The sequence below is a fragment of the Oncorhynchus mykiss genome, chromosome 10 (assembly GCF_013265735.2).
Source record: "Oncorhynchus mykiss isolate Arlee chromosome 10, USDA_OmykA_1.1, whole genome shotgun sequence".
Taxonomy (NCBI): Eukaryota; Metazoa; Chordata; class Actinopteri; order Salmoniformes; family Salmonidae; genus Oncorhynchus; species Oncorhynchus mykiss.
The window spans coordinates 41,108,980-41,131,009 of NC_048574.1; the positions used below are offsets into that span (position 1 = coordinate 41,108,980).

The window sequence follows — 22,030 nt, forward strand, 5'->3', positions numbered from 1 at the left end:
ATTTTCAACCTCTCCCTGACCAAGTCTGTAATACCTACATGTTTCAAGCCGGCCACCATAGACCCTGTTCCCAAGGAAGCGAAGGTAACTGGCCTAAATGATTACCGCTCCGTAGCACTCACGTCGGTAGCCATGAAGTGCTTTGAAAGGCTGGTTATGGCTCACATCAATAGCATCCTCCCAGATACCCTAGACCGACTCCAATTCGCAGACCGCCCCAACAGATCCACAGATGACGCAATTTCAATCTCACTTCACACTGCCCTTTCCCACCTGGACAAAAGGAACACCTATGTGACAATGCTGTTCATTGGCTACAGCTCAGCATTCAACACCATATTGCCCACGAAGCTAAGGACCTTGGGACTAAACACCTCCCTCTGCAACTGGATCCTGGACTTTCTGATGGGCCGCCCCCCAGGTGGTAAGGGTAGGCAACAAACACGTCTGCCACGATGATCCTCAACACTGTGGCCCCTCAGGGGTGTGTACTTAGTCCCATACTGTACTCCCAGTTCACCCCGACTGAGTGGCCAAACATGACTCCAACACCATTGTTAAGTTTGCTGACGACACAACAGTGGTAGGCCTGATCACCGACAACGTTGAGACAGCCTGTAGGAAGGAGGTCAGAGAACTGGCAGTGTGGTGCCAGGACAACAACCTCTCCCTCAATGCGATCAAGACAAAGGAACTGATCATGGACTACAGGAAAAGGCGGGCTGAACAGGCCCCCATTAACATCGATGGGGCTGTAGTGGAGCGGGTCGAGAGTTTCAATTCCCTTGTTGTCCACATCACCAATGATCTATCATGGTCCAAACACACCAAGACAGTCGTGAAGTGAGCTCAACAAAACCTTTTCCCCTCAGGAGACTGAAAAGATTTGGAATGGGTCCCCAGATCCTCAAAAAGTTATACAGCTACACCATCGAGAGCATCTTGACCGGTTGCATCACCACCTGGTATGGCAAGTGCTCGGCATCTGACTGTAAGGTGCTACAGAGTGTAGTGCGTACGGCCCAGTACATCACTGGGGCCAAGCTTCCGGCCATATGATTGGTGGTGTCAGAGGAAAGACCATAAAATTGTCAGAGACTCCAATCACCCAATTCATACTGTTTTCTCTGCTACCACACAGCAAGCGGTACCGGAGTGCCAAGTCTAGGACCAAAAGGCTCCTTAACAGCTTCTACCCCCAAGCCATAAGACTGCTGAACAATTAATCAAATGGCCACCAAACTATTTACATTGACCCCCCCCCCCCCCCCCCCCCCCACACACACACACACACACATTTGTTTTGTACACTGCTGCTACTCACTGTTAATTATCTCTGCATAGTCACTTCACCCCTAACGAAATATACCTCAAATTACACCGCACACTGACTCGATATAGGTACCCCCTGTATATAGCCTCATTATTGTTATTTAATTGTCTTACTTTTTATTATTTTTTACTTTAGTTTATTTGGTAAATATTTTCTTAAGTGTTTTTGAGCTGCACAGTTGGATAAGGACTTGTAAGTAAGCATTTCATGGTAAGGTCTACACTGTATTTGACACATGTGACAAATAAAGTTTGATTTGAGTCAGTAAGCAGTTTAGCACTTACACTGGCGGGCCCCGGTGGCAATAAATTAGTAAAACCAAAAGCTGTACCTTGACTTGGAAGAGTTGTGAAATATGGCAAGCTTTTGACGATTTGGCGGGCCTGTTTGAGACTGCTCTCTCTATAAACTCTTATGTTATTGCACATATACACACATACATTTACACATTATCTCACTACTTTGCTTTTCGAACCAAACTTCATTTTTCTCCCTTACTTAGTATCCTACACGTTGCGCCTCTGTGAAGTGCACAGTGAACAGAATAGCAGCAGCAGGGGGTTGACCAAGACCTGGGCGTTTGCTCTCTTTCCTGAGGGTGCTCTGCTCCCACTGTGTGTGTGTGTGTGTGTGTGTGTGTGTGTGTGTGTGTGTGTGTGTGTGTGTGTGTGTGTGTGTGTGTGTGTACACGCGCGCACATGCTCAGCTAGGGGCCATAACAGTTAAAAGTGCTTCACAATTCACAATAATCACAATTATTTTCATTTTCCAGCCATGTTTACGAGTGACTTGTAAGGATAGACTGTATGTGGCACTACTGCTCCTGTCAATGTGAATTTATAGAGCGAGTGGTTGTACACACCTTTCCCACAAGGACATACACACATTCCTCTCCCGCATACCTGAGTGAATGACAGTGTTCAGCTGTTCATTTAATTGTAGTTTATACAGCCTGAGAGTATTTCACTATAAAGACCCTGAGTGTGTGACTGTGTGTGTATGTCTGGAATACGTGTCTGGAAGGCATGGGAAACACAGACTGTGAAGTAGTGGGTGACTTGACATTGTCCTGGTTGACTTTGAAGTTACTGGTATGGAGAGGAAAGAATCAATTTGTTATGGCCTTATTTGACCACATTTCCCATTGGGGTGATTTGATGTGCATCCCCTGGGTGAGGTCAGGCATATAGTGAGTACTTGGTCAGTGGAGAGGTGTAGTAACCAACAGATGAATGAATATTTCAACACGTGTGATTACCCAGAAACACTGCTCTGCTCCTGCACATCCTTTGATGTTCTGCTGAATCCACATTTGCCAGAACTCATTATAAAATTGGCCAGGGAAGAGATAGAGAGGGGGGAAAGAGAGAAAGATAGAGAGGGGAGGGGGGGGAGGGGGGGGGGGGGGGGGGGGGGGGGGGGGGGGGGTTAAGAGAGGATGGTCTTATTAACTTCTTCATTCTGGTTCCACTGAGAGAGTTCTTAGACAACTTTCCTCCAATTTCCTCCACTTAACTGGAGCGGAGCAGCCTCTCTCTCTGATTTCCAGTTAACTTTCTCACACAACCTGATCCTGTCAATTCCCATCACATCCCCAATCCACGTCCAGGGCAGTATTCCATGCTAGCACTGAACTCTTCCCCTGGATACCATACTGGTTTTCCCTGTTTGTTCCCATCCCAGATCCCAGCCAGTGACGTCTCGTAAACAACCCCTGACGGTCGAGGTCATTAAGTATAGGGTATGGGGTTCTCCCCAGCGTTGGGCTTGACAAAATACTAAAACCTTCTCAGAAGACAGAGACACTGACCTAATTCAAGACCACAACCCATTAGCTCTGTTAAAGAATCTCAAGTAGAGTCAATTAAAAAAACACCAAACCATAACAAAACAAAACACCAAACCATAACAAAACACCAAACCACAACAAAACACCAAACCACAACAAAACACCAAACCATAACAAAACACCAAACCATAACAAAACAAAACACCAAACCACAACAAAACACCAAACCATAACAAAACACCAAACCATAACAAAACAAAACACCAAACCACAACAAAACACCAAACCACAACAAAACACCAAACCATAACAAAACACCAAACCATAACAAAACAAAACACCAAACCACAACAAAACACCAAACCATAACAAAACACCAAACCATAACAAAACAAAACACCAAACCACAACAAAACACCAAACCACAACAAAACACCAAACCACAACAAAACACCAAACCATAACAAAACACCAAACCATAACAAAACAAAACACCAAACCACAACAAAACACCAAACCATAACAAAACACCAAACCATAACAAAACAAAACACCAAACCACAACAAAACACCAAACCATAACAAAACACCAAACCATAACAAAACAAAACACCAAACCACAACAAAACACCAAACCACAACAAAACACCAAACCACAACAAAACACCAAACCACAACAAAACATCAAACCATAACAAAACACCAAACCATAACAAAACAAAACACCAAACCACAACAAAACACCAAACCACAACAAAACACCAAACCATAACAAAACACCAAACCATAATTTTTGGTTGCGTGTTCTTGTTCTTCTAAATAACTGTCTGTGTTGTATTAGCCTTAGAGACGGTCGACCTCTCTCTCCAAACGAGTGATGTTGTTAAAAGGCATAGACCAGTGACTAGGTACCAGCCAGCTCCAAATCTCTGTCAGACCAATTAGAGTGTGTCAGTAATCCTTGGCCTAGCCTGCGGATCACAACAAGGCAGCTAACAGACTTCTATGGACACATAAGAATATTTTAACAAGCAGAGTCCTTTAGCCCTCTGTTCTATAGCCCTTATACTCCTTCCTCCCTTCTCATACCTGCCTGCTCTCATTAGGCCTGGATAGTTTGCTACCAGCTTTCGTCATAGTGACATATGGTATTATGCAAAGGAATTAGGGAGTTTGAGAGTAGATATTTATCTAGTTAAATTGTGAGTATTGTACACTGAGTGTATAAAACATTAGGAACACCTGCTCTTTCCATGACACAGACTGACCAGGTGAATCCAGGTGAAAGCTATGATCCCTTATTGATGTCACCTGCTATATACTCTTCGGTCAGTGTAAATGAAGGGGAGGAGACAGGTTAAATAAGTATTTTTAAGCCTTGAGACAATTAAGACATGGATTGTGTATGTGTGCCAGTCAGTGTGAATGGGCAAGACAAAATATGTAACTGCCTTTTGAACTGGGTATGGTAGTAGGTCCCAGGCACACCGGTTTGAGTGTTTCAAGAACTGCAACCCTGCTGGCATTCTCACGCTCAACCGTTTTCCATGTATCAAGAATGGTCCACCAGCCAAAGGGCATCCAGGCAACTTGACACAACTTTGGGAAGCATTGGAGTCGACATGGGCCTGCTTCTCTGTGGAACACCTTGGAGAGTCCATGCCCTGATGAACTGAGGCTGTTCTGAGGGCAGAAGGGGGTCAACTCAATATTAGGAAGGTGTTCCTAATGTTTTGTACACTCAGTGTAACTTTCTATATGTGTTGCATGTGAGTACTGAGTGTTGTGTTTGTGTGTGTCCACTGTTATGATAGATAGTGAGAAGACCATTTGAGGTTCATTGTGATCCATTTTAAAGAATCCATTTCCATCCTATTCCTGTCCATGACATTTGGCCAAAGGGGTGAGAGGGGAGTATGCACAGATTACAGTATATTACTATTTGCCACAGTATCATCCCACCAGACACACATAGACAATCAATCCCATGTCACCCCAGGCGTGGATTTACTTTACCTGCCATCTCAGTCCTGATTGGCCAGGACTCTCCATGTGATGGGGTGATGTCATACTCGGCGTCACCGGTACCAGGGGGTGACATAGAGGCTAAAGCATTCCACACGTGTCAATGTCACCAACCGCAACTCAAGTACCTGGGTTAGGGGAACCAGCGAGTAGACAATAATGTGCATTGTTTAAGGAGTGCTTTTAGAGGGCCTGGTGTGTGTGTGAAGCTGGGCCAGAAACTGTAACCCAACGCTACACCTCCTCACACTGCAGCTAGTGGAACGGCTTTATCGCCAGATCAGTTTTCATGGCTCATTCCCTGTGTGTGTGTGTGTGTGTGTGTGTGTGTGTGTGTGTAATAATGTGGTTTTCTACCTGTGAAGGAGTTACTTTACATTGAGAGATGGCTGCCAGTGTAATCCCCAGTACAGTGCTTGGATTTGCGGTTGATATCTCATCTCTTTAAGTGGTATGTTTGCATCACCCCACTCATATGGCATCACACCATGTTTGGTAAACTGAGAAACAGGAACGTAAAGGACATACTCGGGATGTACTGATTCAGCCCCACCAACGGAATCGTGAAACCACACTTGATCGCAGCGGTGTAATATTCAACATATGCTCAGACAGTCACTGCCTGGTCCTTTTGGCGGTTGTATTAAGATGAGGATGCCTGTTTTGCCATTAATTCATTCATTCATTTATTCAGTTAATTCATCTACTTATTCATTCATCCTTACACATATTACCTGGGTAGAAGGTGTGCTGGAATCAGATCTTCTTCCCAGTCAGTGGGCAAACAATTCTATGGTCTCCTGCTTGGTTTTATCTAATGGCATATGTGTGATTTCACATTCTATTTGTCTGCTCCTGGAAAGAGAACCCAGGGCAGTTCTGAAAAGACAGAGGAGATTCACCTCTGCCATCCTCCCTCTTTCACTCTCTCCTCGGATCCTCTCTCATATTCCCCTTGTTATCCCCTCATCCTTCACACCAAAGCTGATTCCCGTCACTACAGCAGAACAGCCTCAGGGATGATTGACAGACATAAGAAGTAAGTGTATGTCTGGCATAGCTGTTACAAATTACCTTTGGTGAGTGTGTGTGTGTGTGTGTGTGCTTGTTGATTGCGTGCCGTCTTGCTGCTGGGTCTTTGCAGATAAAGCCTGGTCTTGCTGAAGGCCACCTGTGGCAGGGCGATACACCAGCCAGCTCAGGGAGCTTCTCCAACCCTTAGGCACAAACCCAACACAATTAAAACAAGCAAAACAACAAGCGTGCAGAGAATAGGCAACAGGGGAGCCTGGCTGCCTTTCTCCTCGCAATTTATTATATCCTTCTGAATATGTCTGCACGGAGTGTTAATTGTAATTCAAATGAAATATGTATGATTTTGCCCTGTGGCTAGGTTGTTGGTTTGCTGTCTTTTCACCTTGGAGTTGTTTGTGTGTGGATGTGTTTGTGTTTGGGTTTGTGTGTATTCATTTGAAATGCTTGACGGCGCCCTCTCACCTGCCTTCGAAAACACCCCATAATTATGTTGTGCATTGTTTCAGGATTGCAAGACTCAATTAGATCAGTGTTCTCAGGAAGACAAGACAATCTTTCTAGGTTCTCTGACCTGGTACGTTTTAAATGTTATCCAGGGGCCAGAATACTGATCCTTACTGGGAAAGCAAAGAGTAGTGTTGTCACAATACCAGAATTTTGACTTATCGATACCAGGTTTAGTATCACGATATTCGATACCATCACGATAATTGACACCGACATGATACCATGGCAAAAAATGTTAGCCAAAGTCACAGAATGGCATTTAATCCAGACAGATCTTTTGAGTTCAGTATCATTACATTGGAAATGTTTTAGAATTTTGTACCATTCTAACTACACATTTGAATGGCAAATATCTTGATAAACTGGGTAAATCAAGATGTAGCCTAGGTGTTTTCACAATACAGGTGAATATGCATATTCAATAGAAGTGTGTGAATGCATTGAGTTATTGAGCTTGTTTTTGGCTGATTTCATGAGGCTACAGATGAAAAACTATCTGTTTACCGTCCATTTGGGACTACTTTTCTTCTACTGATCAACAACATTTGCATAGAATAAGAAATCTCTTATTTTATAAAAGTGTGCGCTGTCTCTTTAAGACCCATAAAGTCATTCACACACAAAGTCAGTTCGAGGATCAAAGATGATCTTGACTTGGAGAGACGTAAGGGGAGACGAAGTGAATGAATAACATTTTTGGTGACAATCATCTTTGTAAGCAGTAAAATGTTGTGTTGTGGTACTAGGGTAGTGAATTGGCTTCAGCTGTTAGCTAACAAGGACAGTTAGCCTTCAAAGCTGGACGTTACCGGTATCTTATTGTATTCTAGTGTTCTAGCCTGTTCTGGATATTGTTTTGGGAACAGTAATTAGCCGTTTCAACATTTCTACATGCCGTGTTGCGTTATTCAAGAGGGTTAACTTCTGTGCAGCATAAGTGATGATGCAGCCCAGACTCCCAGTGAGTTCAGTGGTTCCTCATGTCAGGTTAGATCTAGCAAGAAGTAAGCAGAGCAGGGCATGGAGCTCTCACACTATAAGGGGACATCAGCTACACTGAAAGACGGACTTGATCCTCTCTCAATCAGTAGACGACATGAGACACATTTGAGAGAAGTACCGAAAGTAACAAAAAGTATAGTACCAAGTATCAAGAATGTGCCAGCGTTTTGAGTATACCATGCAACACTAGGAAAGAGTACTGTACCACTTGGCCCTCTGTCCCATCTTACTTCCCGAAGGCCCTACTGATGAAGTGGAGAGTGTAGAGGTTATCGATCTTCCCATAGATCAGCCTCTTGTTTCCCTCTACCTACAACCTAATATGGGGTGCTGTGTGTGTGTGTGTGTGTGTGTGCGCATGCGTGCGATTCAGGGTGAGGCTGACTGGAAGTAGCCGTTGGTCGATCTGCGTGCCCTCTTTCAGTGAAATTCCCAGCAACACCCTTCCAATGAGGACTGTGTCTAGAATTCTGTTGAGCCAGTGGAATTACATACTGCACTGTAATCATAGCATCTCTGTTGTATATCATCACTATTTGTTGTACATTTTTACTATTTTCTACATTGTAGAATAACAGTGAAGATATCAAAACTATGAAATAACACATATTTATTTTATCTTTATTTAACCAGCCAAGTCAGTTAAGAACAAATTCTTATTTTCAATGACGGCCTAGGAACAGTGGGTTAACTGCCTGTTCAGGGGCAGAACGACCGATTTGTACCTTGTCAGCTCGGGGGTTTGAACTTGCAACCTTCCGGTTACTAGTCCAACGCTCTAACCACTAGGCTACCCTGCCGCCCCATACGGCATCATGTAGTAACCAAAAAAGTGTTAAACAAATCAAAATATATTTGATATTTGATATTCTTCAAGGTAGCCACCCTTTGCCTTCATGACAGTTTTGCACACTCTTGGAATTCTCTCAAACAGCTGCATGAGGTAGTCACCTGGAATGCATTTCAATTAACAGGTGTGCCTTGTTAAAAGTACATTTGTGGATAGGTCAGTCAATCCGGGAAATGTAATGATCTTTCAAAGTTTCTTCAAGCGCAGTCACAAAAACCATTAAGCAAACTGTCTCTCATGAGGACCCACCACAGGAAAGGCAGACCCAGAGTTACCTCTGCTGCAGAGGGTAAGTTCATTAGAGTTAACCTCACCTCAGATTGCAGTCCAAATAAATTCTTCACAGAGTTCAAGTAACAAGCATATCTCAACATCAACAGTTTAGAGGCCTTCATGGCTGAATTGCTGCCAAGAAACCACTACTAAAGGACACTAATAATAAGAAGAGACTTGCTTGGGCCAAGAAACACAAGTAATGGACATTAGACAGGTGGAAATCTGTCCTTTGGTCTGACGAGTCCAAATTTACGATTTTTGATTCCAACCACCATGTCTTTCTGAGACGCAGAGTAGGTGAATGGATGATTTCCACGTGTAGTTCCCATCGTGAAGCATGGAGGAGGAGGTGTGATGGTGTGGGGGTGCTTTGCTGGTGACACTAAGTGATTTATTTAGAATTCAAGGCACAATTAACCAGCATGGCTACCACAACATTCTGCAGCGATAAGCCATCCAATCTGGTTTGCGCTTAGTGGGACTATCATTTGTTTTTCAACAGGACAATAACCCAACACACCTCCAGGCTATGTAAGGGCTATTTGACCAAGAAGGAGAGTGAATGAAAAGCAGCCAGCAAGTGCTCAGCATATGTGGGAACTCCTTCAAGACTGTTGGAAAAGCATTCCAGGTGAAGCTGGTTGAGAGAATGCCAAGAGTGTTTAACACTTTTTTTGGTTACTACATGATTCCATGTGTTATTTCATAGTTTTCATGTCTTCACTATTATTCTACCATGTAGAAGATAATATAAATAAAGAAAAACCCATGAATGAGAAGGTGTGTCCAAACGTTTGACTGGTACTATAGGTATGTATGTGGCGGAACTGTTGGTTGTGTGATTTAAGCAGTGTGCCTGCTCCTCTCTCCACAGTCTCTGTAGGGAAATGTGTTGCAGCTTCTCTGGTGTTGGTCTGTGAGTTAGGACTCTGTTTCTACACTACAGCATCATATCCCAATTAAAGCTTGATAAACGGTTTAACTCCCCAGTCAGGGCCACTGCAGGCACTGTAAGCCGGTCTGCATACTACAGTAGGTTCAGTTTGCTCCTAGCAGAACTCAACTAGGCTCAGTGAACGTATGTGCCTCGCATACTCCCCTGGCCTTCGCTTGAGAAACTAGAAGAAAGCGACAATAGTACTGTTTTTGCCGTGGAGATCTTAGTAGGGCAATTTCACATCTAACTGAAATGTTTTTTGCAGTATTTCTCAAGTGGAAAAAAATTGCATGAAAACGAGTCGTGTCTCGTTGAACGACAACAAAAACGTAATCAAAGAATCCCTACTGTTGACCAATCACCGACGAAGGGGCGTAGACTTCGGCTACTGAACTACGGCTTACATCTTGCCAAAAATAATTAACTAAATGTTGTCGTAATATGCTGTATGCACAAACTGTTTCGGATGGGAAGCATGCGGGCGACTTAATCTGGCAACTGGTGCTCCTAGCAGACCTCGGCTAGGCGAAGTGAACGTCTTTGCCTCGCACACTCCCTTAAAATATATTTCCTTGAAAAAGCGGCAATAGTACTGTTTGTCCATTTATTTTTTTTACCCCTTTTTCATGGTGTCCAATTGTTGTAGTAGCTACTATCTTGTGTCATCGCTACAACTCCCGTACGGGCTCGGGAGAGACGAAGGTTGAAAGTCATGCATCCTCCAATACACAACCCAACCAAGCCGCACTGCTTCTTAACACAGCGCTTATCCAACCCAGAAGCACCAATGTGTCGGAGGAAACACCATGCACCTGGCAACCTTGGTTAGCACGCACTGCGCCCAGCCCGCCGCAGGAGTCGCTGGTGTGCAATGAGACAAGGACATCCCTACCGACCAAGCCCTACCTAACCTGGATGACGCTAGGCCAATTGTGCGTCGCCCAAAGGACCTCCCGGTCGCGGTCAGTTACGACAGAGCCTGGGCGCGAACTCAGGGTCTCTGATGGAACAGCTGGCGCTGCAGTACAGCGCCCTTAACCACTGCTCCACCCAGGAGGCCTGTTTGTCCATCTTGCGACGCCATAGCCAGTATACACTTCTTCAAAATAGTCTGAATTAATCTAAGATAATCTGTCATTAATTTTTGATGTTCTTGCTGAGGAGATCATAGTCGCACAATTTCACATTTAACTAAGAGGTTTGGTGCCATATTTCTCATAACACAGTATATGCGCAAACTGGGAAGCATGTGGACGCCTTAAGTCAGCATTGTGTGAACCACTCTTAGCCACATGAAAGAGCAGCCAAATCACAACTTCCTGCTCCCAACAGGCAGTAAAACAGGCGAAATACCACCCACAAATGGCTGCAGTTACTGGACATTATTACCCCCCTGCTCTTCCCCCTCCAACCTCTCCCCCTCTCTCTCTCTTAGATCATCTGTTTTTTTTTTCTATCCTCTCAAATTAATTTTCCATTGCATAGCCCTTCACAGGTTTCACAAAAATGCAGTATAGATACACACCACACAGAGAATCACACACTACACACACTTAGTTCAGCACTTAAACCCTTTAATGCCAAAGTGGATCTGGTGAAACAGTAAGCATACCTAGAGTATAACCTGTACAAATCTCCATCATCAGTAGAAACAGTGAAGCAAATTAGCTAAATCTGGAGAGATGAGGGATGGAAGGATAGAAGGACTGGGGGATGGAGGGAGGCAGGAACACAGAGCTCAGTGAGGAGACTTTGTCTCATGTCCCCTGAGGGAGGGAAGCAGCAACACAGACCTCAGTGAGGAGACTTTGTCTCATTGCCCCTGAGGGAGGGAGGCAGTAACACAGACCTCAGTGAGGAGACTTTGTCTCATGTCCCCTGAGGGAGGGAGGCAGGAACACAGAGCTCAGTGAGGAGACTTTGTCTCTTGTCCCCTGAGGGAGGGAGGCAGCAACACAGACCTCAGTGAGGAGACTTTGTCTCATGGCCCCTGAGGGAGGGAGGCAGTAACACAGAGCTCAGTGAGGAGACTTTGTCTCTTGTCCCCTGAGGGAGGGAGGCCGGAACACAGAGCTCAGTGAGGGAGGGAGGGACTCAGGAGGCCAGGACTCTGTGGATTGAGTGACAGATAAACAGAGGAGAAAGATAAGGATTTTGTGTGTGTGTGTGTGTGTGTGTGTGTGTGTGTGTGTGTGTGTGTGTGTGTGTGTGTGTGTGTGTGTGTGTGTGTTGATACTCAGAGTAGGGATCCAGGCTGAGAGTGTGTGTTGTGGTCTTGGTGGACTGGAGTCCACGCTCCTTCTCCACTCATAATAAATTTTTTGAAAGAGCAGAGAACAGAGCTTTACCCCTTCATTCTGCCCACTGCTCACTGCCTGTCCCGCTGCCCGCTGCTTGTCCCGCTGCCCGCTGCCTGTCCCGCTGCCCGCTGCCTGTCCCGCTGCCCGCTGCCTGTCCCGCTGCCCGCTGCCTGTCCCGCTGCCCGCTGCCTGTCCCGCTGCCCGCTGCCTGTCCCGCTGCCCACTGCCTGCCTGCCCAGCTCCCAATCTGCCAGCCTCTGCAGCTTTGCACCACTTAACCAGCAGAATGCTAATGTGTTATTCCTTAAATAAATATCCCCTGATATATATATATAAAATAAATAATTTAGTAGGGAGGGTTGAACCCCATGACAGACCATGGGAACACTTCAAAGCCTTCTTTAATGAAACACACTGGACCAGCAGTGTTCTCTTCCTCTCTCTCTCAGAGATCCAGAGATATTCTGTTACAGTCAGCAGACCAAAGGGCATCGCTGCGTTACTGTGCCGACAGCAGGATCAAAGACTTTGATGCAGGCTTCTGACAAACAGTAGTTGATTAATAGCTAGACCCGGCCGCTTCGCAAGAGAGAATCGCCCATAATCGCTTTAGCTGTGTTCAATATGATCAAATTCCTTCAGCAGGGTTGTAGATGTTTCAAAGTAAACATCTCTATTCTCTCTCCCTCTTGATTCTCTCTCTCTCTCTCTCTCTCTCTCTCTCTCTCTCTCTCTCTCTCAATTTTAATTTAAATTCAATTTATCTCTTATCTACATAGAGAAAGAGCCTTGGAAACGATAATATAGTCCATATTGAAAACGGCATTAATAGCATTAGATTTTCCCTCTTATAGTCATATTATAGCTCAGAACACACTGATATCATACTCTCACAGCTGTAAACCAATTGTTGTTTTCCTAGTGGAGGTTTTAGGGAAGATGTTTTTACTAAGATATGCCAAAGAAAGGACTCTGTCCGTCAACTTGGCTCACTGCTGTGTTTTGCCTCCTGGGACTCTGGGCCCTTAAACAATACAGAAACGCTGTGTCTGCCCCATGACAATGTGTGTTAATTAGAATGTCAGACAGGATTACAGTCGGTACAATCACCGGCACAGCAATGATAATGCACTGTGTCTAATTACTGTAAACTTACTGCTGCTGCTGAAGGGAACAACTGCTGAGACTGATATGTACTGTAGGTACTGCTGGATGTGTGCATTAGTGGCTCAGTGTGGCTTCCTAATCATTGGAGATATGTATAGCTAGTGTGTGTATTGTATGTGTGTAAGAGATTTGTGTGTGTGTGTGTGTGTGATTAATATAGTCTCCACGTAGTTTCTAATTCCCCAGACTCTAATAAGCTAGTTCTTCTGATACATGCTTCCTCAGAGTGCTACAGTTTTGTGTGTGTTAAAAGGGGTAGGCCCAGGCCTATGGGCGATGGGTAGTGCTGTGGTCATATCCAAGTGGGAAGGTGGTATTTGCCACATACGACTGGGAAATATCCGCTTGAATGCTCCTCCAACTGGTAATTACTAGTGGGAAACTCGTCTATCATCCATGAGGTCCGACTTCTCCCACATGCTGACTTCTGACGTCACTTACTTTGGAAATTACCTTGATAACAGCATTTCCAAGACATTATTTATAAAAGCAATCTATTTGTATCTTTTTTTAACACTATCATTTGTTTACAAGCATTTGATAGCTGTAATTTTAGTTTATGGTTGATGCAGCTTGTTGGCCATTATTTGTCAATTAGCCAATGGTTTCAAAGCACGTGAACTTCACAACTGGTAATGACCACCTTCCCACTTGGTTATGAATGCAGCATTAGGTTCAGGGTGGATAAGGCTGAGGAATTAATTCATGTGACAGAGTGATGTTTGGGACATGACATGAGCTACTCATTGTGCTTGTGGCCAGGGATTGCTCCAACATACATGCACTGTACATCTCATGTCATATTTCCTCTTTTCTCAGGATCTCGTCTTCGTCAGGATGACTCCCCTCCCCGGATAGTGGAGCACCCTTCTGACCTCATTGTGTCCAAGGGGGAGCCAGCCACCCTCAACTGCAAGGCGGAGGGGCGTCCTGCCCCCACGGTGGAGTGGTACAAGGACGGGGAGCGTGTGGAGACGGACCGGGACAACCCCCGTTCCCACCGCATGCTGCTGCCCAGCGGCTCCCTCTTCTTCCTACGTATCGTCCACGGCCGACGCAGCAAGCCAGACGACGGCAGCTACGTGTGTGTGGCCCGTAACTACCTGGGCCAGGCCGTCAGCCATAACGCCTCACTGGAGGTAGCCAGTAAGTAATGCTCTCTGTCTGTCTCGGTGGTGGTGGTGGGTCAAAGCCGTGTGGGTTGTTGTATCAACTACTAGCAACAAGGTAGGCATGCTGACGATAGCTATTTGCTTTATATCAAAGGATGTAGATGGAATATGTAGATGTAAGTGATGGCTATCACTGCTTTATAACACTGAAGTCAGTGTTGTTAATAATTACAGAAATCAGTCATTCATTAGATGTCTGGATACGACAATCTCTTAAAGGAGAAGTTCACTCAAAATCCATAAAACTCCCAAGTGATTCCATACATTGAAACTAGATCAGTGGAGTTTGCCCCCCCCCCCCCCCCCCCCCCCCCCCCCCTCCTCCATGTAGTGATGTACTGAAACAGCTGAAAAATAGGTCACGTGACTCGTGATGTTGCTGGATGCAGGCCCCACTCTGCACGTTGCCAGTGAATTCATTATTCAGAAATCCACGATGTGTGGCCAAATTCATTGTTTTATTGAAAGTGTGTGGCCAAAAAAGCTATTTTTGTTAAAAGTACTCTTGGTTTTGAGTCAGGAAATGTGTACTTTTCCACTTAAAAGATTTGGCATTATTTTATGTAGCCGAATGCCACAGCAGCGGAGATATGCGCTCTCAGGAATCCCTTCTTCGTAGAAACTGCACATTATGCCCTTATTCACAGATGCGTGTTTTTTTGGGGTGGCGAAGTAAAGACAGCATTACACATTAGATATAAAAAATAAACAACAACCTAGAAATATGTCTAATGACAAAATATTTGCAAGTGAAGAAAAAGACTGCTGGAGGGGCGCCGATGGTGTCGTCAAACTGTATTTATTCAGACTAAGAATTGAGGCAAATTGAGCTTCAGGTGGCCTCTGCCCCTCTAGCCACTGAAGCCACAGCAAGATCTGGTAGCAGTAGCTCCCTAGGATCGACACAGACTGGTGGTGCAGTTGGGGCAATTGCGCTCCAATTCCACGAATGAGGAATGTTTGTGCTGCAGAGAATTCAAATAAGTGACTACAATTCTTACAGAAATCTGGGAACGTAATGATGATGAGAGCAGTTAGTCTGCTTTTGCGACCACAGAGATTTATCTGCCCACATCAACGGTCCTGAAAAAAATAAATGGTGACGCACCCCTGTTCCAGCTGGGCCAAATGGACAGTTATCTAACGAGTAAGTATCTAAACTTTTCTTTACTGAGTGATCGCTTATCATCAACCTCTATGAGCGGGACCGTTAGTGAGTTTATTTTTTCACATTAGCCCCAAACACTATTTAATCATCACAATGTTTTTGGTGTGACACAATGTGGGACCGAACACCAGCTTGCTCTTGCTGCCAACTCTTTATCCACTTTTTGTAACTAACTTTACCTGCGATATGCCTAACTCTTATCATCTTTTTCACCAGCTCCTTCTCTCGCCCCCAAAAAATGTAATCTGTGAGATCAAGCTCCGTGTAAGGGCACGTCTCTTAATCATGAATTTACTGGCAATGGAACAGAGCAAGGCCTGCATCCAGCAATGACACAAGTCATGTGAGAGAGAGAGAGAACTCCACTAAACTAGTTTCAATGTATGGAATCACTTGGTAGTTTCTGGATTTTGGGCAAACTTCTCCTTTAAAGGAGGATGTTCAAGGTCACCAACCACAGGACCAAATGAGCCCAGTCAAGAGCCTTGGACCAGAATAGACCGTGAAGTCATGTTCTCTGACAGTCTGATGGTGATGACAGGTCTAGCTCTCACTCACTCTCTCTCTCACTCTCTCTCTCTTTCGCTCTCTCTATCTTAGCCTTTGAAGAACACTGTGTTATGTCTTTGGGGGCAACTAAGGTGACTACAGCCCTGCCAGACAGAGAGACAGCTTGAAATGCCAAGGTTTTTATGAGGCTGCATCTGAGCCTGCATAGACTTTACCTGGAGACACTTCAATGACACTAATAACTCAACTGGCCCCTTACCGGACAGTTTGAACTATCTGCAGAGCATGGCAGTCTACCAACCTGCCTAGACAGTTTATTTAGGCTGTTTATCCTTTTATCATTGTTGTTTATTTTCTTCCCTCCTAACGCGGGGTCAAACAAGGTGAAACACTAGCTTGCACTGTTGTAAAGTCCTAATAGATATATTCTCTCTATAGTAAATGTGAAATACACTGATTAATACAAAACATTAAGAACACCTGCTCTGACCAGGAGAATCCAGGTGAGAGCTATGATCCCTTATTCATGTCACTTGTTAAATCCAATTCAGTCAGTGTAGATGAAGGGGAGGACACAGGTTAAAGAAGGATTTTTAAGCCTTCAATTGAGACATGGATTGTGTATGTGTGCCATTTAGAGGGTGAATGGGCCAGACACTAAATGTAAGTGCCTTTGAATGGGGTATGGAAGTAGGTGCCAGGCGTGCCGGTTTGTGTCAAGAACTGTAATGCTGCTTGGTTTTTCATGCTCAACAGTTTCCCGTGTGTATCAAGAATGGTCCACCACCCAAAGGACATCCAGCCAACTTGACACAACTGTGGGAAGCATTGTAGTCAACATGGGCCAGCTTCTCTGTGGAATGCTTACGACACCTTGTAGAGTCCATGCCCCCAATGAATTGAGGCTGTTCTGAGGGCAGAAATGTGGGGTGCAACTCAATATTAGGAAGGTGTTCCTAATGTTTTGTACACTCATTGTATGGTCTAATTAGCAGTAATTTTGGCGTTAAAATGATTTTCTATCTAGTTCGATCCTCTCTTCTGACTTCATAACTACCTGTACAACCCCAGGGAGAGAGAGCAGTGATCCTCTCTTCTGACTTCATAACTACCTGTACAACCCCAGGGAGAGAGAGCAGTGATCCTCTCTTCTGACTTCATAACTGCCTGTACAACCCCAGGGAGAGAGAGCAGTGATCCTCCTGGGTGTATTTCAGCCTTATTACCAACTCCCTTTCCAACATTGAAATAACAGCTTCATCTTACCATACTGCGTTAAGTGCTAGGCTTTCTTCTCTTATTAGTCCTTGCTTATGGGCGTGTAGTGATAATCCTTGTTTCAACCATTTCTGTCTGTCTCTAACAGGTAGGGAGGGCAAAGTCAGGGTTTAGCAAAATGTAAATCCATAGAATAGTCCTTTTGAGTAAGGATTGTTGACATACAGTTGTGGCCAAATATATTGACACCCGTGCACTTTTCTTTAATAACTCCCTATCTCTTATCAAATAAGTTACACAAATAAATAAATACATATTGGTCTCCACATCTTATTGGATTTCAACATTGCAGAACCAATTGCATTTTTGTAAATGTACGTTTACAATTTGAATTGAGAACATAGAGATGAAAGGCATGGACAACATTATTTTCACCCTGGAGCTAGTACTTGGTTGCGGAGTCTTTGGCCAAGAGAACTGCCAACACATGCTTCTTGTAGCCATCTTGTAGCCTTGTAGCCTTCTTGTAGCCATCTACTGTCAATTTGGCCTAGTCTTCAGCAGCAAACGCATCTAATGCTGATCTAATTTCATTCTGATCTAATCCAATTCTTCAATGTTTGAGGGGTGCCCGACTGCTGTTTCCAGCTCTCGCCTTCAGTTATGGGTGTGATTCAGATCTAGACTCTTCGCTGGCCACTCCAGAACACTCCGATGTTTCTTCTTGAACCATTCCAGGGTGCTTTTGATGCGTGTTTGGGTGACCCACAACCTTCACCAGAGATGCAGTTTTTGGACACTGGGTTGAACATCGCATTCCAAAACACCTTGATAATAGAGATTAATTTACATATTGGGATATTGTATCGTATCGTTTTTGACAATATCGCAACGTTTATTTGTGCGCTAGTTGGCTGTACCTGCACCAAAAGTCCAGTATTTATTTAGTCAAAGCTTGTTTTCCGTCTTCTTTTTAAATAGGGAGCCAATTTGTTTCACCACTTGTACTTCCAATTCTCATGTCTCTCTTTTCCCTCTGCAGCAGACACAGTATGGTGAGCAATATGTTTGGACCATGGAATCTCAATAAATCACAGATCACAGAATTGTAGGAATCGTGTGAATCGCAATACATATCGTATTGGCACTTAAGTGTCATGATAATATCGTATTGTGAGGTCCCAGGCAATTTCCAGCCCTACTTGATCATCTGCTGATGTTATGATGTCTTGAACACATTCAAGGCCCCCAGTAGCAGAGGCAGCAGAGCAACCCCACAGCAATATCAAACCTCCCCAATGTTTGATTGAAGGGAGGATGTTATTTTCTTTGAATGTTTCATTTGGTTGTTGGTAAACACAGGAAGACGCCGCTGCTGAAGGAGACTCAAGAAACCCTGATTGAACTTCTCGAAAAACCCACCTAAACAAGCCTTCATTCTGTGGAAAATGTTCTGTGGACTAATGAAACAAAATTAGAGCTCTTTGGCAACGTGTGCAAGGCATGATGTTTTGTTTTGGAGTCAAATATTCAACCCATTGTCCAAAAACCTATGGCAAGATCTGAAAACAGCAGTTGGTGGAGGGCATGCCTCAAACATTGAAGAAACATTGAAGAAGCATTTTGATGCTAAAAAGTGGGCCAAATTGCCAGTAGAAAGGTACAGCAAGCTTATTGATGGCTACAATAAGCATTTGTCTGCAGTTATCTTGGCCAAAGGCTGTGAAATCAAATACTAGCTCCGGGGTGCCAATCATTTTCTAAAATAAAATGGTCAACTTAAGTTTACAAAAATGTAATTGGTTGTGCAATGCTGAAAATCCAATAACAAGGTGTGGTGACAAAAAGTTTACTTGAATATTTATTTCAAGTAATAACGTGTGACGTTTCAAGTAATAATAGCGTGACGTTTCAAAACTGCAAATTTTAGAGCGGCCATTTCAGCTCATGAAAAATGGGACAAAAACATATACAAATGTCAAATATATGTCAATGATCTTTCCTCCAAAGGACTATTCTATGGAGGGCTTCACATGTCAGGGCAGGCATAACCACTCATCTAGCGAATAGCTGGGTTGATGTGGTGCTGTAACAATGTTTATACAGTATGTAATGTTACAATGCTCTGTGATCAGCGCAGGGTTTGGACTGTGCCTGGCCTGGACATAGCTGTTGTTCACTGTTTCCAGACAGTGTAGTTTAGGACTCGTTTATGCTTAGTTTGTTAATGCACCAACTTGTTTTGTGGAAACTCTGCCAGAGTAATTCTACGTACTCTCTCAGATCTCTTGTTGAGGCTTATTTTTCCTCTTATTCTTAAACTGACCCAAGAACCAAGGTTATTCTGTGCATCTGAAAAAACACTATACAGTCCATGTTTTACAGCCACATAAAAAGACATACAATAAACTGTCAAATCCTACACTCAGGATGTCAGATAAAGTTCTCTGTTTTGGATGTTCTATTTCACAGAATATGTTTCTCTCACATGCAACATGAAATTCTCTCACACACGGATGCTTATACACACGCACTCCTACTCACGCACATTCACACTATGGCTATTGTCCCAGCCCTCCTGTTGAGTAAAAGGAATGTGTTTTTATCTAAGCTAATTTTGTAACGTCAGTGAATCCAGTTACACATTTATGCACATATTGGATCTTTGTACGAGGGGAGCGGTCAGGTGACCTGCTGTAGTTGCATGCGATCTTCCCATATAGACTGACACTGACCTAGTTCAATAGCTCTCTGTTACTCCTGTCTTCTAGGCCTCTGCTCTCCCTCTGTCCCCTTGCCCCCTGTCCCCACCCCCCAGCACCTAGGCCCCTGTCACGCCACCCTCCCCACTCATCTTCTCCTCCCTAGTTTAGCCACCACCTTTAACCTGATGCCTTAAAGGGAATGTTTTTTTGCATCATCATGATGATGTGGCCAGTGACACTTTGCTTCTTGAATGTCCAATATCTTGAAATCTTTTTTTTCTTTTGTCGATGATGAAAAAAAAAAATAGTATCTTTTTGGAGTGGGTTTTCTGTTTAAGTAGAGCCGCACCCGGCTCTCTGTGTCACTCTTTTCAAACCCCTTTCCAGTGAAGATCATTAGTTTACTTTGATTATTTGCCTTTGATTAACTTTTTTTACAGCATCATTCATTACTTCAGTCAGTCCCCCCGATGTATTCAGATCACTTCTTGCTGTGGGGTCCCCTCACAGTCAAGGGAAAAGGGTAGAGATCCCAGGAGAACATGCTCCCGTTAGGCTCCCACAGCGTGTCTCAGCATGTGTCCTGGGCCTCTCAGGGCTGAGCACGTCCTCCCTGTCCCAGAGCCGTATCCATAACAAGTCTTACTGAGGGGTCACGGGTAGGTTGGGACTGTCAGAGGGCCCAGGGGTACGGTTTTTGAGATGTGACAAATGCATAATATGCCATGACTTGTGGAAATGTGGTATCAATTCACACAAACATGTCTGCTTCACATCCCTATGGTAAAAACTCCAAAAAGGTTGGTGGACTTTTACTATAGGACCCACCTGCCATCCACAACAGCTGTGTGTGTGTGTGTTTGTGTGTCTAGTAGTGCACCAGTTTAGACTAAGGGTTTCTGTATTGCTAACAGGTGCCAGTGTTATTCTGTCAGAGTCTGCCCAGTGTGAGGGGTAAGCCCGTTGTGTTGCCCGTTAGACACGCTTTCACCCCATTGTCCCCCCGTGAGGACTTTGTCCGCCTGCATGTCCAAAATACACATCAACCAAAAGTGTGTTTTTTTTTATGGCCCTGGGGAGGGTGGTGGAATGAGCAGGGGCAGGGGGCAGAGGTTAGAGGTCAGGGGTGTCACAAAAGAACATTGTGACTTTCTTTTCATGCTTGGTGACTATAAAGGAGGGGAGGGGTGGTGAAGGGGACAAAGGCACTGATTCTGGCAGCAGGCAGGAAGGACAGAGAAGAGAGGGAAGCACTGATAACAGAGGACAGCAGAGATGGTGTGTTCCTCTCCTTCCTGGTGACAGGGATTAACGACAGTGGGCATGCCCTCACACTCCGTCCCTGCCTCAGTCACACTGGGTATCCATCTATCACCCAGCTACTTCCTGTGTCCGATCCGCTGACTCACTCTGAGGAGGTCTACTGCTGCCCAACACCAAACCTGTCTTTCTTTATGCTATTTGTCCACCTGGGGAGTTTATTTTGGGATGTTGAGGTTTAAAGTTGAGCTAGAACAGAGGGACAGCTTGTAGAATCTCAACTGAGTTATTTCCTACTGATTCAACTCAAAGGGGTCCAACTGACGCAGGGGTCATCCACGGGTCATTTCAGGGTCCAGGGGTCTCCCATATGCGGTGGAACAGAGCCCCCTCTGTCTGATACTCCTGAGTTTGGGCTGTAAGAGAGTCAACATGTGTTAGCCTAATGTGGTCTAAATCATATAACATTTTATTTGTCACATGTGCCAAATACAACAGGTGTTGACTTTACCATGAAATGCTTACTTCCCAACAATGCAGAATTAAAAAGTAAGAAAAAAAAGGAAATAGTAACACAATGAAATAGCAATAACAAAGTTATATACATGAGTACTGGTACCGAGTCAATGTGCAGGGGTACGAAGTAGTTGAGGTAATACAGTATCTACAGTTGAAGTCGGAAGTTTACATGCACTTAGGTTGGAGTCATTAAAACACGTTTTTCAACCACTCCACAAATTTCTTCTTAACAAACTATAGTTTTGGCAAGATGGGTA

The 22,030-nt window shown here is 44.3% G+C and overlaps 1 protein-coding gene across 3 annotated transcripts in view; it reads left to right on the plus strand.

Annotated features, from left to right (window-relative positions):
* LOC110533888 (roundabout homolog 1) overlaps positions 1-22,030 on the plus strand; it is a 210,398-nt gene that overhangs the window by 79,249 nt on the left and 109,119 nt on the right. For all 3 annotated transcript variants that reach the window (XM_036990289.1, XM_036990290.1, XM_036990291.1), the window contains one exon: positions 14,041-14,367. In XM_036990289.1, coding sequence (XP_036846184.1) covers positions 14,041-14,367 — 327 coding nt within the window. The remainder of the gene's footprint in view (positions 1-14,040; positions 14,368-22,030) is intronic.